General features: G+C 55.2%; 1 protein-coding gene across 1 annotated transcript; it reads left to right on the top strand.

The window, feature by feature from the left end:
* Positions 1–827: 827 nt before the first annotated feature.
* On the top strand, positions 828–13,353 carry HTR3A (5-hydroxytryptamine receptor 3A; the record flags this gene model as incomplete). Its single annotated transcript, XM_081098918.1, has 9 exons — positions 828–894; positions 2,930–3,096; positions 4,176–4,220; positions 6,348–6,457; positions 7,739–7,908; positions 10,288–10,448; positions 10,806–11,016; positions 11,121–11,342; positions 13,055–13,353. 9 exons carry the CDS (start codon positions 828–830, stop codon positions 13,351–13,353), a joined length of 1,452 nt encoding a protein of 483 aa, XP_080955044.1.
* Positions 13,354–13,622: the final 269 nt, after the last annotated feature.

The following is a 13,622-nucleotide window of genomic DNA, read 5'->3' on the forward strand; positions in this document are numbered from 1 at the left end:
ACTCGTTGTGTACACATTCTAGAAGGACATTACAGAGAATATACACTGAAGTCTGAATGGTGGCTGTCTCTGAGCTGTCAGTAAGCCTATGGATGATTTCCATTTTTCTTCATTTTTCCCACAGTGGGGATGTATTGCTATTGCATTTTAACTATGCATATTGACTTTGTATAATAAAAATATATAAAATAGTTATATGGCACAGAAAAAACTGCATAGTATAAATATAGATGTATATTACATCTTGATTATTTAAATCTGAGTATTTAGATGAGGACAAAGGGCAGACATGTGGTGACTCCAGGTCCCCTTTCTGTCGGCAGAGCTGCCTAGCTAGGGGCCCCGTGTCACCCTGTAGAGCAAGAGAACGGGCCTCCTGCTCCTCCCACCTAACCACCCAGCCCAGCCCGATGCTAGGAAACATACTTGCCGTGGGACTACATGAAGGCAGCTGCCTGGAGCTCCCGCGGCCTCTGGACCCCAAGTCAGTCCTGGGGGAACTGAGCAGGGCACCTGGCAGAACAGGACGGAGCTTCGTGAATGACCCAGCTCGCCAGGCCTCCCTCTCAGTGGTTCCATCCCTCCCCTCCCACCCTGAAACCTGATTCAAATGAAGGATTGATTGCAGGGACACTTGGCAGCTTCCCAGCCTGGAGGCTCGGGCAGTGCGGGCAGTGCGAGGCTCAGCCGCAGAAGCGCTGGGAGCAGCCTGGAGAGGCAGGCGGCGGGGACACGAGGCCGGCAGAGGGCAGACAGGCTGGCCCTCGGCGGCGGGGCTCTCCCTGCACGCCTGCCACCCAGAGGCGCCCACACCGTGGAAGCTCACCATGCTGCCGTGGGCACCACCAGCGCTGCTTGCCCTGCTTCTGCCCGTGCTCCTGACTCAGGGAGAAGGTAAGGCGGTGGGGGAAATGGGAAGCACGTAGGACGTGGCTGGCCGCCTCCCGAGGGCAGTATGGGATGCTCGATTCCTGCCAGGGTTGAGGGAAGGTGGGTTCTGGAGTGGGTAAGGCTGCAGGGAGTCAGGCTCTCACACCGAACGTGCATGTGAGCGTTTTGAGGCACTGGGGCCCAGCTGGGAGGTCGAGGCTGAGCCCGGTGAGAGCAGGGCTGCTGAGAGTGTGCAGCGCAGCCTGCTGCATGGGACACATGCGGACGGGGCAGCAGCGAGGGCTCTGCTCTTTGCCCTGCCCCTAAACGCACCGAGAGAGAGAGAGAGAGAGAGAGAGAGAGAGAGAGAGAGAGAGAGAGAGAGAGAGAGAGCTGCAAGGCCCCTTTGTTCTCCGTGGGGATGCTGTGGTCCAGAGAGGGGAATAATGTGCTCAGGTCACACAGCTCGTTAGGAGCAGCGCCGACTTTGTTGCATGGGCTCTTGAGGTCTCTGTTTCCTAAAGTTTGCTTCCGGGGCTAACCTCCAATTACACCCAACCCCGCTCTGCACTCCCACCCATCCTTTCCTGCCTCCCCAGTGGATGCAGGGTGTTTTCGTCACAAAAGGATCGTGCCCTCTTGCTGCAGACAATACTCATTCATCTTAGACCATTTTCTCGTCATCCAGAGCTGGGCTGAAGCTGGGGCCAGGGTACGTTAGGGTGGATGGGGGGGCGGACACGATGCATTTCCTCCCGAGAGCTGGCACTGGGGAAGCTCAGCCGGACGAGCAGGCCCGGCTGCAGGGGATGGCTGGTCCGGGCTGCCCAGGCTGGGGAGCCCCCTGCCTCCCAGAAACGGCCTTTGCTCTGACCCGTGGGGCCCAGGCTGGTGCTCTCCAAACTGGCCCGAATCCCAGACAAGAGGACCTGGGCTGTTGCCGCTGTAGGGAGACACACAGGGCTCTGGGTTTGAATCGGTGCTATGTTAACGGATGTTATTCCCAAGGCAGCACTCCCTACCTGCTCTCCCGTGTCTCTCTCTCTCTCTCTCTCTCTCTCTCTCTCTGCTCGTCTCTGCCCTGAGGGCAGCGGGGTGTGTACCAGGGACAGGTGGGGCGGGGCAGGCAGGAGTGTCTGTAGGATCGATGTGTTGCACAGGTTGCACACACAGAGCCAGGCCTGCTGAGACCTGCGCTCACGCTGCCAGGCCCCCGTGGCTTTCAGCCCGCACCCTGGTCCTCCCTGTCCCACACTGTTTGTCACCCGCATGTTTCTTGGCACCTTTCAGGAAGAGCTTCTACTGCCCCAGAAGGACGCCTGAGGCGCACATGACATCCCAGAGGATGGGGCTCGGGCCTAGGAGTGGGGATTGCTCCTCACCATTTGGTCCTCGCAGGCCTCCTGCTCTGGGACCAATGTGCTGCTGCTCGCTCCCTCCACACCTCACCCAACCCTCTTCCCACCCCTAACAAACTGCCCGCATAGCCCCTGTGAGGACCCGGCAACCTCCCCCAGGAGTTGGTGCACCCGGGCAGGTGGGGTGGCGGCCCTGGGGTGGGCTTTGCGGGAGGGAGAGGAGATGTCAGTTTTCACTGGTTGCCCCCCTTCTTCCTTGTCAGATGCAGGCTGGGGGCCAGGAGATGAGGGGCTGTACGGACACTGACATCTGACCTTGACTGAGGCAAACCCTCACGCAGACCTCGGGGCTGAGGAACTGTCACTGGGGGCCACTTTTTTGTACCCCTCTCTTCTCCCGGGGCCGGCTCCCCTTCACCTCCCCGGAGCCCTCGGCCTCCTTCAGACCTCACCTGCCTTACGTCACCTTCTCTTCCAGTCCGGCTCCCTCTCCCGCAAACGAGTGTGTAGGTTGCCCGTATGAGATGTGCCTTTGAGTCTGGGGAGGAGCCTGCAGACACAATGGACATTTCTGTGGTGGGGCACCTGGAAGTTTTGTGAGGTGGGACTGGTGAGGGCACTTCCCTTTTCATAGCTTCAAACCAGGGCGAGAGGCCCGTGGCTCCGGCTTGATGTCCGCTTGGGACTGTTCTCCTTCCCAGCCAGGCGCAGGGGGGGCCTCCCGGCCCAGAACACCTCGGGGCCCGCTCTGCGGCGGCTGTCGGACCACCTCCTGACCAACTACAAGAAGGGCGTGCGGCCCGTGCGGGACTGGAGGAGGCCAACCACCGTGTCCATCGACGTCATTGTCTATGCCATCCTCAACGTGGTGAGAGCTCAGCCCCAAGATGCCCCCAACTCAGAGGTGGGAGGCCCTGGGCACATGGTGGACATTCGGGTACCATCGTACCTGTGGCTGGCACCACGGCTCAGACAGGCTGCAGCACCCCCATGTGCAGAGCTGCCCAAACCAGGAAACTGGGGCCACCTTTCAGCCATCCCTCCCACCCTCCTGCAGCCAGCGGGCCACTCACCGTATCATGGTACCACCTCCCTGTGCGGGCTGTGTGGGGGTTCAGATTGTCCTATTCATCTCTCTGCCCTGTGTCACACAGGTCCCTGGCACATGGTGGGTGTTACTCAATGGTTGTTGAAGAGTCCATCACAAATCAGTTAATTGATTCCTCCGTTAGTGACAGTAGTAGGTGGGGTCCACTGTCCAGCGCAGGGGGGTGGACACTGCAGAGATAAGCAGGAGGCGACTGTGGAGATGCCGAAATGGGGGCAGTGTGCTGGGTTAAGGCGGGCAGGGCTGACACCACAGTCTCCGCTACAGTCCATGCTGCTGTTCGGGAAGGGAAATTGGGATTGGATAGGAGGGAGGGAGAGCGATGAATTTTTCACTCTATGTGACTTTGTACCTCTTGACTTCATTCTAGGATAGGAGAGATATAGATATAGATATAGATATAGATATAGATATAGATATAGATATAGATATAGATATATAGATATATAGATATATAGATATAGATATATAGATATAGATATACACAATATTGTTAAATATGCTTTGTATTATCTTCTATTATGTTATGTATATCATATTTATAAAATATAGATAACATAATAGACATATATAATATGCATGACATAATAGAAGAGAGTAGAGGGTATGTATACTTACATGCACATATGGTTTAAGAGTAAATCACTGCATTTCTTTCTAGATGTGTCCTAGTAAAAGACCAACTTTTCATGGCTGACCCCTCCTCCTTGCCCCTTTGCTTCACCCCCACTTCCCAAGGAAATGGGGGCACAGAGCAGCAGCTCCTTCTGGGGTTCGTGTGTGCAGAGTGGACCCACATCCCACAGGGCCACCTGTGCCAGCTCCCTTTCCTTTCCCAGGACGAGAAGAACCAGGTCCTGACCACCTACATCTGGTACCGGCAGGTGAGCAGCCCAGCCCTTCTCCCGCTGCCCCATTTCCTGTCCTGGGACTTACCCTCCCGGGGAGGGACTCGCCACCTGGCGCGTCAGGGACCTGAGATGCAGAAGCCTGGACTCCCCTCGCTCAGGGCTGGGGAGGGAGGGGGACGGGAGGCTCGGTGGGGGAAGTCCTCGGGACCTGCTCTGGGTCCTGAAGTTCTCCATGAACTGGGGCCCCAGCAAGTGTGTGCCCCACCTCTCGATCGAACACCTCCAGTGCCTGGGAGCTCGGGGGCAGCCTTCCCTCTCATGCAGCTCGAATGGCTCGCAAGCCTTCTTCCTATTAAGCCAAATTGAACAACAAGCAAACTGGGTGATAAAAGTCATCACCTCATGGCTATTGCCCACCTCTTCCAGCTTCTGGCGGGCATTGGCCAGGCGCTGGCGTGTGGAGTCTCTGAGGCCCCAGCAGCAGTTCTGGCTCGGAGCTGGTGGGGGAGGGCAGGCAAACAGGGGAGGCTGCTGTCCACCCTGTGTCCTAAGCTGGTAGCCCCGGGGCCCCAGGTACCTGGAGAAGGTGTCAGAACAGAGGGAAAGCCAACAACGTGGCTGAAGAGAAGGGGGCAGGGACATGAGGACAGTTCGTTGAGGTCAAGCCTGTGGGGACACGCCTGGCAACGTGGGTCTCTGTTAAATCTCTCCCTCTCTTCGTGCGCACCCCACCCCAGCCAGCTCGTGGGACAGGAAGTGGGGCAGAGGAAGAAGCCAAGTGCTGGTTCCTGCAGTACTGCCCCCTTTCTGCCTCCGCGAGACCCCTACGTGCAGAACACACGCTGCCTCGGGGAAGGGACCCGGTGGACTTCCTGGAGCTCTCTCCTGGGACACCATGGCCAACTCCCACCTCTGCACCTCTAGGGTCACTTGTCTGCCCCAGCAGGGAGGGCATGCCAGTCTACTACATGCTAAGGGACTGGAATTAGAGACACAACCTAGACTCAGGCCCTGTCCACAATGAGCTCACAGGCTGGTGCAGACCACACACATGTGGGCAGACAATTCCATGCAACCCACACAGCGGGCAAGATGTCAGCCATGGAGCACAGAGGAGGCACGTGAAACCCGCCAGGGGACGGGGTTCCCAGAGGTCCTTGGAGCATGGAATAGTTGAGTCTAGAAGGATGAGTAAGACTCACCTTGATCAAGAAGACAGATTGCCGCATGGGCGAAGGAGCAGGGTACGGAGAGATGCGGAGGTTCCAACAGTGATCATTCCAGGTGTAGACTCCACAGAGAGGCATGGCCAACACAAACAAACCAACAACAACAACAACAAAACCTGAGACCAGGAAGGCAGGTGGAGGCAGATTATGTAGACTTTGTTGACCTCGAGGTTTAACTTTATCTTATTGCCAATGAGACGCCGCTGAAGAATTTTAAGCGGGCGAGTGACATCACAGAATTTACATTTCATGGTTCTGTAAAATTGGGATTATCCATTCTATTCTGTTTTACAACCTTTTCAATGTATGTTCTCTTTGTTTTTTTCCTCGTGATTTGAAAGGCACATTTTTATTTTCATCTAGTCATGCTTGTATTTAGTTTACATTATTTCGTACAGTTTTCAGTGATAATATAGTCTATTAACTTCTGAAGCATAGCAGCCGCTATTGACTATTCCATACTTCACAGACCCTCCCACTGACCCGCCATCTTTTCCCCACGCCTTCAAATAGAATGTGAAATGTGAAAATATGTATATCTGTTAGGCCAGTCATCCTGGCAGGAGAGTGGAGGATGCATCGATCAAAACCTAACAGTAGCCATCTCTGCCCTGGGAGGTGCATCTGTCATCCCCACTTACCTTTGTGCAGACTGAGACCATGAAGCTGCCCTCTCAGACCCCTCCGCTGGTGGCTAGGGGATTCAAAATGTTAGCGATGCCTGACGCCGCCCCTGGGCGAGGCTGCGTGGTATTTGCATGTGTGTGGGCACAAAGGTGGGGGCCTCTCAGGTGCTGCTGAGTGACTAGGGTGCCACTGACGCCAGATTCCCCCAAGAAGATGCCTGCCTTTCTCCGGGGCCCTGCGAGGTGGAGCTGGCGGGAGCTGGGGACGACCCCGCCCACGCTCATGGGTCCTGCTCCTCCCTTAGTACTGGACTGACGAGTTTCTCCAGTGGAACCCCGAGGACTTCGACAACATCACCAAGCTGTCCATCCCCACGGACAGCATTTGGGTCCCGGACATTCTCATCAACGAGTTGTGAGTACCGCCATCTGGTGCTGGGCGGCCAGGTAGCTGTGGGCTGGGGAAGGCAGGGGCACCCCCATCCTCCCAAGGCTTGCAGAGCTGCGGGTAAAATTAGCTTGGCCCCAAATTCCCTGCTTTTTCTTTTCTTTTTAAAAACTCCTCTATGCTTAATGTTGAAACCCTGCACTTCTTGATCCAACGGCCCTGCCTGAGGAAAGGAAGCCAGGGAGTGAATTCACGTTGTTACAATAGTCGGATGAGGGGTGGCTGCATTTAGAAGGGACAGTAACATTACTGGAAGGAATGAAGTCCTGGCCACAGGGGAGACTTGAAGCTGGGAGACACTCACACTTCTCGTCACACCTGTGCCTGAGCAGCCACAGATTGCACCCTCGGTCTGAAGTGGGTCCCCCTAGCCTTCATTCTCAGCAGCCAGTCTCTCTGGCCTTGGCCAGCATTCCTTCTCCTCACCCTCAGGTACCTTCTGGCGGGGAGACGGGTGGGAGGAGGAAGTGGAGGGGCCGGTCACCCTCTGCCAGGACCCACTGCATTGCCCGGCTCCAGGGGCGCCGCCCACACTGGTTTTCATGAGAGGCCGTCGACCAGGAGCCGCGTGCCCTGCATCGCTCAGGCTGGAGGGACGCGGGGAAATTCCAGTTTCTGGCTGAATCTGCAGTTTAATCGGTGAAACAGCGATAGTCTTGAGTTCTCAACTCTCAGCCTGATTCCACAGAAACTGCAGGCTCAGGGCCGCGGGCCCGGCCTCTGCATGCCACAGCGGCCACTTTCTGCCCTGTGCCCCTTCGTCTCCATGGCATTTCTAGTTCCTTTTCCTGCAGAGGTGCTTCCTCTCACTCACAGGCCTCCCAGCAGCGGGAAGCCAAGAGAAGCCCGAGTCAGGATGGAACCCACCAAACCTGCCCATTGCCACACCAGGCGGGCATCCTGGGAACTGAGCTCTGCCCAGCCAGTGGGTGGCAGTGTAGGGACAGCTGGGCATGCTCCTTAGGGTCTGCGGCATTTGGGGTCCAGGGATCCTTGCCTGTCTTTTGTTAGGTTGCCAGGGAAATAGAGGAAAAATGCCTTTACTCAGGAATGCATGGAAAACAGTGTTGATGCAGGTAAGGAGGCCTAAGAGAGATAGGAAGGTTAGAAAAATCAATTCCAGACAACGCTGTCCTGCTGCCCTAGCCCCTACCTGGGTTTCTCTCCCTGCTGGCTGCTCAGAGACCCTCAGACTCCCAGGCCTGACCTGTTTCTTGAGCCCCAAGCTGCCCCCTCTCCCCTGGACAGCGTGGACGTGGGGAAGTCTCCAGATATCCCGTACGTGTATGTCGGGCATCAAGGCGAGGTCCAGAACTACAAGCCCCTCCAGGTGGTGACTGCCTGCAGCCTCGACATCTACAACTTCCCCTTCGATGTGCAGAACTGCTCGCTGACCTTCACCAGCTGGCTGCACACCAGTGAGTAGACGGGCTTTGGAGGCAGAGGCGCGGGCTGGGGCCCGGGACACTTGAGTGAGGAGCACATCCCGGATGCATCTTCCTTATCCAACTTTCCTACCACTTACTTTTCTTTCTTTCTTTCTCTCTCTCTTTCTCTCTTTCTTTCTCTCTTCCTTTCTTTCCTTCCTTCCTTCCTTCCTTCCCTCTTTCCTCCTTTCTTTCTTTCTTTCTTTCTTTCTTTCTTTCTTTCTCTCTCTTCCTTCCTTCCTTTCCCTCCTTCCTTCCTTTCCTTCCTTCCTTCCTTCCTTCCTTCCTTCCCTCCTTCCTTCCTTCCTTTCTTTCTTCTTTCTTTCTTTCTTTCTTTCTTTCTTTCTTTCTTTCTTTCTTTCTTTCTTTCTTTCTTTCTTGTTAATCCTCACTGGAGGATATTCCTCCCCCTGGATTTTAGAAAGAGTAGAAGGGAGGGGAAAAGGAGAGAGAGAGAAGCATTGATGTGAGAGAGCCACATCAATTGGTTGCCTCCCCAATGCACCCCAGCTAGGGCGGGGAACCTGCAACCCAGGTACATGCCCTTGTCTGGAATCGATGCTCTAATCCCCGAGCCATGCCGGCCAGGGCACCACTTCTGTTTTTAATGCCACTGAGCCTATTTCCTTATCCTCCAAATGGGATTAACCTGGTTGCCCGGTGCCTCCCTGTCATCATGCCAACTGACCGAGACAGTGCCAACACTCAGTAGGGCCCATTCTTTCCCAGGATCACTCACAGGAGTGGCACTCGATGCCTCTCAAAGCCCTCACTTCTCCTCTCCACTGATGCACTCTCCCCTAATCCAAGCCAACCTGATCTTGTGCCCAGGTTTCGGCAGTAGCCTCCTCGCGGGTCCCCCTCCTTTATTCTTGAACCCCTCCAATTCATGCTCCTCAGAGCAAATGGAGATCTTATTAAAATGCAAATCTGCTTAAGAACCTTGATGGCTTCCCAATGCTCCCAGGACAGAATCCAAATCCTTCACCTGGCCCGTGGGGCCCTGGGCTGGCCGCCCGCAGCCCATTCCTCCAGCCCCTAATCACAGGCGGCTCCCCCCCACCCCACCCCCCCCCAGGCCACTTGCCCTTCTTCCTCTCCTGCTTTCCTTCTTGTCCCACTCCTGCCCCAGCCACACCTGGGGTAGCCAGTTCCTCTACTCGCCTTTGAATCACAGCTCAGGGTCAGCTTCTCGGGGAAACCCCTCCCAGTCTCCAGACTAGGCATCCCCAACGCCCAATGTACAGCCTCCTGTTCGTCTTCCCACGTCTACTGTGCTTGTAAGCACTTGTTCAGTGTGTACTTCTCTACCCGGTACACATGAAGAGAGGGCGGAACACGATTTCTGCCCCACCACTGGGTGCACAGCACGGTGCCTGGCACAGAGAAAGGTGCTGACAAACACATCGAGGGGGTGCACCCTAGGTGCTCACTGAGACCTAGGGACGTGAGCATCACTTTACTGCAAAACGGCATCCTCCACTACATTCTAATTTTGACCAAAACCCAGAATTACAAATGATCTTTGACCTCTACCCGCATTCCCAAACTCTTCACCAACTCCCCACACCAGGACTTAACAGCTTTCAGCAGTATAAACTTCATATGATACGCTCTTCCAGGTCCTTCTCTACCCTTTGCCAGATACACATACATTACCATCTATGGAAAGTGCATGGGAATTATTCTATATACATCATTTACGCTACTGCTACTTGCTTCGTTTTACTCAACCACAGATCTGGGGCATTTTCCCAAGTTAGTGCACATGTAGAGCTCCCTCATGAATTCGGACCACCGTAGACTATCCCGTGGTCTGTCTGGGTGCACCAGAGTTTGTTCCGCATCCTCCTGATCCATGGGCACGCCAGCCATTCCTGCTGCTTGACTGCAGTGGGCGCTCCTGTCCTCTGGTGCCATGCACATCTGTCCCTGTAGTAGAAGCAGAGGCGCTAAACTATTCTGTAAGCGGGGGTTCTGCTTGCTTCCAGTTCAGGCGGCTTTCTGCAGGCCGAGGTGAAGAGTACTGACTTTTGTTTATTTCCTAAGTAGGTAATTATAACAAGGAAACTTAGAAAGGTGTGTATGTGTGTGTGTGTGTGGGGGGGGGGCTATTTAATAAATGTGTTGTTGGTTCTTTGCACTTTGCTGTGTGTTTCACTTCATCCTTCCTCCCCCTCGCTCCAGGCCCACCGTACAGATAGGTACAGTGTGCAGTGACCTCCCTGTGTAGCTGAGGAAACTGAGGCTGGAGATGAAGAGCTGAAGCGAGCTAAGCCATGTGGGCGCGCCACCCGGCACCCCACTGTCGCGGGCTCTGGCATGCGGCTGGCGTGGGCTCCAGCGCTGGCTTGCTTTCCTCTCTCCCAGTCCAGGACATCAACATCTCCCTTTGGCGCCCGCCGGAAAAGGTGAAGTTCGACAAGAGCGTCTTCATGAACCAGGGCGAGTGGGAGCTTCTGGGGGTGCTGACCCAGTTTCGGGAGTTCAGCATGGAAAGCAGCGACTGTTATGCAGAAATGAAGTTCTACGTGAGTGGGACGGAGCGGGTGCGATTAAAATAATGAATAGAACCACTAGACCAGCACACCCAGGCAGACTTGAGGAGACATGGGGGGGGAACCACCGTGGCCCCGGCCCAACCGCACGGTCACACTCATCTCCTGGAGCTTCCACGAGGTAGATGGGGCAAGAGCTGAATTGTCCCTCACTTATCCTAACAGCCGCAAGCCTGAATCCAGAGGCAAAATGTGGGGTCTGTCCGTGTCCTTTTCTGAGAAATGCAGGTTGAATCCTCTACCAAGCAAGGGGGCTGGGATGGGGGGCGGTTCCTGGGCACAGGACCTGTCTGCCCCAGGCCTCCCCCTGAGCTCTTCTCCTGGTCCCAGGTGGTCATCCGCCGGCGGCCCCTGTTCTATGCGGTCAGCCTGCTGCTGCCCAGTATCTTCCTCATGGTCATGGACATTGTGGGCTTTTACCTGCCCCCGGAGAGTGGTGAGAGGGTCTCCTTCAAGATCACACTCCTTCTGGGCTACTCTGTCTTCCTGATCATTGTGTCCGACACGCTGCCAGCCACCGCCATCGGCACTCCCCTCATTGGTAAGGCCTGCTTCTGGGGAAGAGCTCGCTGTGGCCAAGGAAGCCAGGCGTGGGCCCTCCCACCTTCTATGTGTCTCCCTCCCGCCCTCTCCCCGGGTGCACAGGTGTCTACTTTGTCGTGTGCATGGCTCTGCTGGTCATCAGCTTGGCTGAGACGATCCTCATCGTGCGGCTGGTGCACAAGCAAGACCTGCAGCAGCCGGTGCCTGTCTGGCTGCGGCGCCTGGTTCTCGAGCGAATCGCCCTGCTGCTCTGCCTGGGGGAGCAGCCAACCTCCCATCGGTGCCCAGCTGCCTCCCAAACCAGCAAGACTGATGACTGCTCAGGTGAGGGGGAAGAGGGGGGGTCCCTATGCAGGGGCCCTTCCGGTCTGGAGACAGGGGCATTGGGGAAGGGGGGTGTCTCTGGAGGACGTGCCCGGGAGCTCAGCCGGGCCTGGAAGGTGGGTGCTGTCCTGCACATGGCACCCCACGTACCACCTCACGGGGGGGGGGGGCAGCCTGAGTGCCCATCTCTCTGCACCTGCACATGCTCATCAGCCTGGGTGGACAGAGACGGGGCAGGATGCAGGGAGCAGGGGGACCCGCTGAGGAGTTGCCACAGCCATTTGGTGGTCGTGCTGGTGGCGTGTTGGTCTGTCTCTTGCGCACTTTGGGCCAGGCATGTGCGAAGCATTTCCTGTGGGATCACAGGTGATCCTGATGGTGACCCAATTGGATTTTCATCCTCATTTTCCAGTGAAGCTGTCCGGACCCGGGCTTTTGTTTGCTGGGAGTTTTTTGATTACTGCTTCTATTTCATCAGTTGTTATTGGCATACTCGGGTTTTCTGATTCTTCCTGGTTCCGTTTTGGGAAATTGTGGTATTTTTTTTTAGGAATTTGTCCATTTCATCCACACTGTCCTCATTCTCATTTTTCAAATGAGAAAACGGGGGTACAGTGAGGCCAGACAGCTCGCCCTAAGGCACAGAGCCAGGAGCTGACCCAGTGTGATTTGAAATCAGGCCCGTCTGACTGAGCTGGTGTTTTAACTCCACCCCCCTGCACTCGTCTTTGTCCGCCCTTCGGGCCAGAGCCACGCCTTTTACAGATGTTCCGTTAACCTGCCACCATCTCCTCATCAATTCATGAGCTCGAGCAGCAATTTTCAACCTTTTCACCTCATGGCACATGTAAACTAATCACTAAGATTCTGCAGCATAGCAGAAAAATGTATTTTTTGCCGATCTGAAAAAAATAGGTATACTTTTGATTCATGTACACTGAACAGCTATTGTGTTGGCTATTGTTGTTATTTTTATTATTATTTTGCCAATCTAAGGGAAAAGAGGTCACTGCCCTTGACTAAATAGCCAGATATTGCATGTTTTAAAAATGGTTGTGGCACAGTTGAAAATCTCTGAGCTAGAGCACCCGCCTAATGCCTGATTTCACTGGTCACCTGGTGAAGGCTGCCACATTTGGAGGCGTGTTTTCTGGTGCAGAAGGCCTCGGAGAGGAGGGCATCGAGGCAATAAGACACAGTGGAGAGGGCAGTGGATTCAGAGCCCAGATATCTAGGCCTCGATGGCCTCGCTATTAAATGACGCTCCAGCTGTGTGAACACAGGCTAGTCACTTACCCTCTCTGAGCATTAGCACCTTCATACAAAGAGTGTGGATAACAATTCATCCCCCTCTGCTCTTCCATGGGCTGTTGTGAAGCACAAATGAAATGGTGACTATCAAAGCTGGGGAAAGACCATGAGTTAAAAAGCAAGTGCATGGGAAGGATAAACACCAAATTTGATGTTGGTGACCTGGGGAGGGGACGGAAGATGTGATGAGGAAGAGGTGTACGGGAATCTGCCACTGTATTGGCTTTCTTAATTTGCTTAAGTTGGATGGCGGGTACACAAATAGGTAAGTTACTCCCGATGCTCTTCATGTCTGAGATTGCTCATGCTAACACCTTCTGCAGGCCAAAGAAATGTAAGGGACGATGTTCAGGCCATCTGGTAGGCCCCCTCCCTTGCCAATGCTCTGCCCCTTCTTGCAGACATGGGGAACCACTGCGGCCATTTGGGAGGACCCAGGGACTTGGACAAGACCCCGAGGGGCAAAGACAGCCCGCCCCCACCGCCGCGGGAGGCCTCCCTGGCCATGCGCGGGCTGCTGCAGGAGCTGGCCTCCATCCGGCACTTCCTGGAGAAGCGGGAGGAGAGCCGAGAGGTGGCCCGGGACTGGCTGCGCGTGGGCTCCGTGCTGGACAGGCTGCTGTTCCGCATCTACCTGCTGGCGGTGCTGGCCTACAGTGTCACCCTGGTCACACTCTGGTCCATCTGGCAGTATTCCTGAGGAGTCCAGCCGAGCGAGGGTGGGGGGACTGCAAGGGTCCAGGGGGTGCCAGGGATGTTCTCAAGTCACATATACAGCTCCATCCCTGGTTCCAATGCCAATTTATCCCAGCAATCCCGAAGGAGGGCCTTCACCCTTCTCCCAAAATCTTGGCGTCCAAGATCCTTACATCCTCCCCTGCTCCCCACCTGCCACGATGGCTTTGAAACATGTTGTCTTAGATCAGAAGAAATCCATGCATTTCCCAACTTCACTCTATATCTGTGCAG

The sequence above is a fragment of the Myotis nattereri genome (assembly GCF_964212035.1).
Source record: "Myotis nattereri genome assembly, chromosome: 9".
NCBI lineage: Eukaryota > Metazoa > Chordata > Mammalia > Chiroptera > Vespertilionidae > Myotis > Myotis nattereri.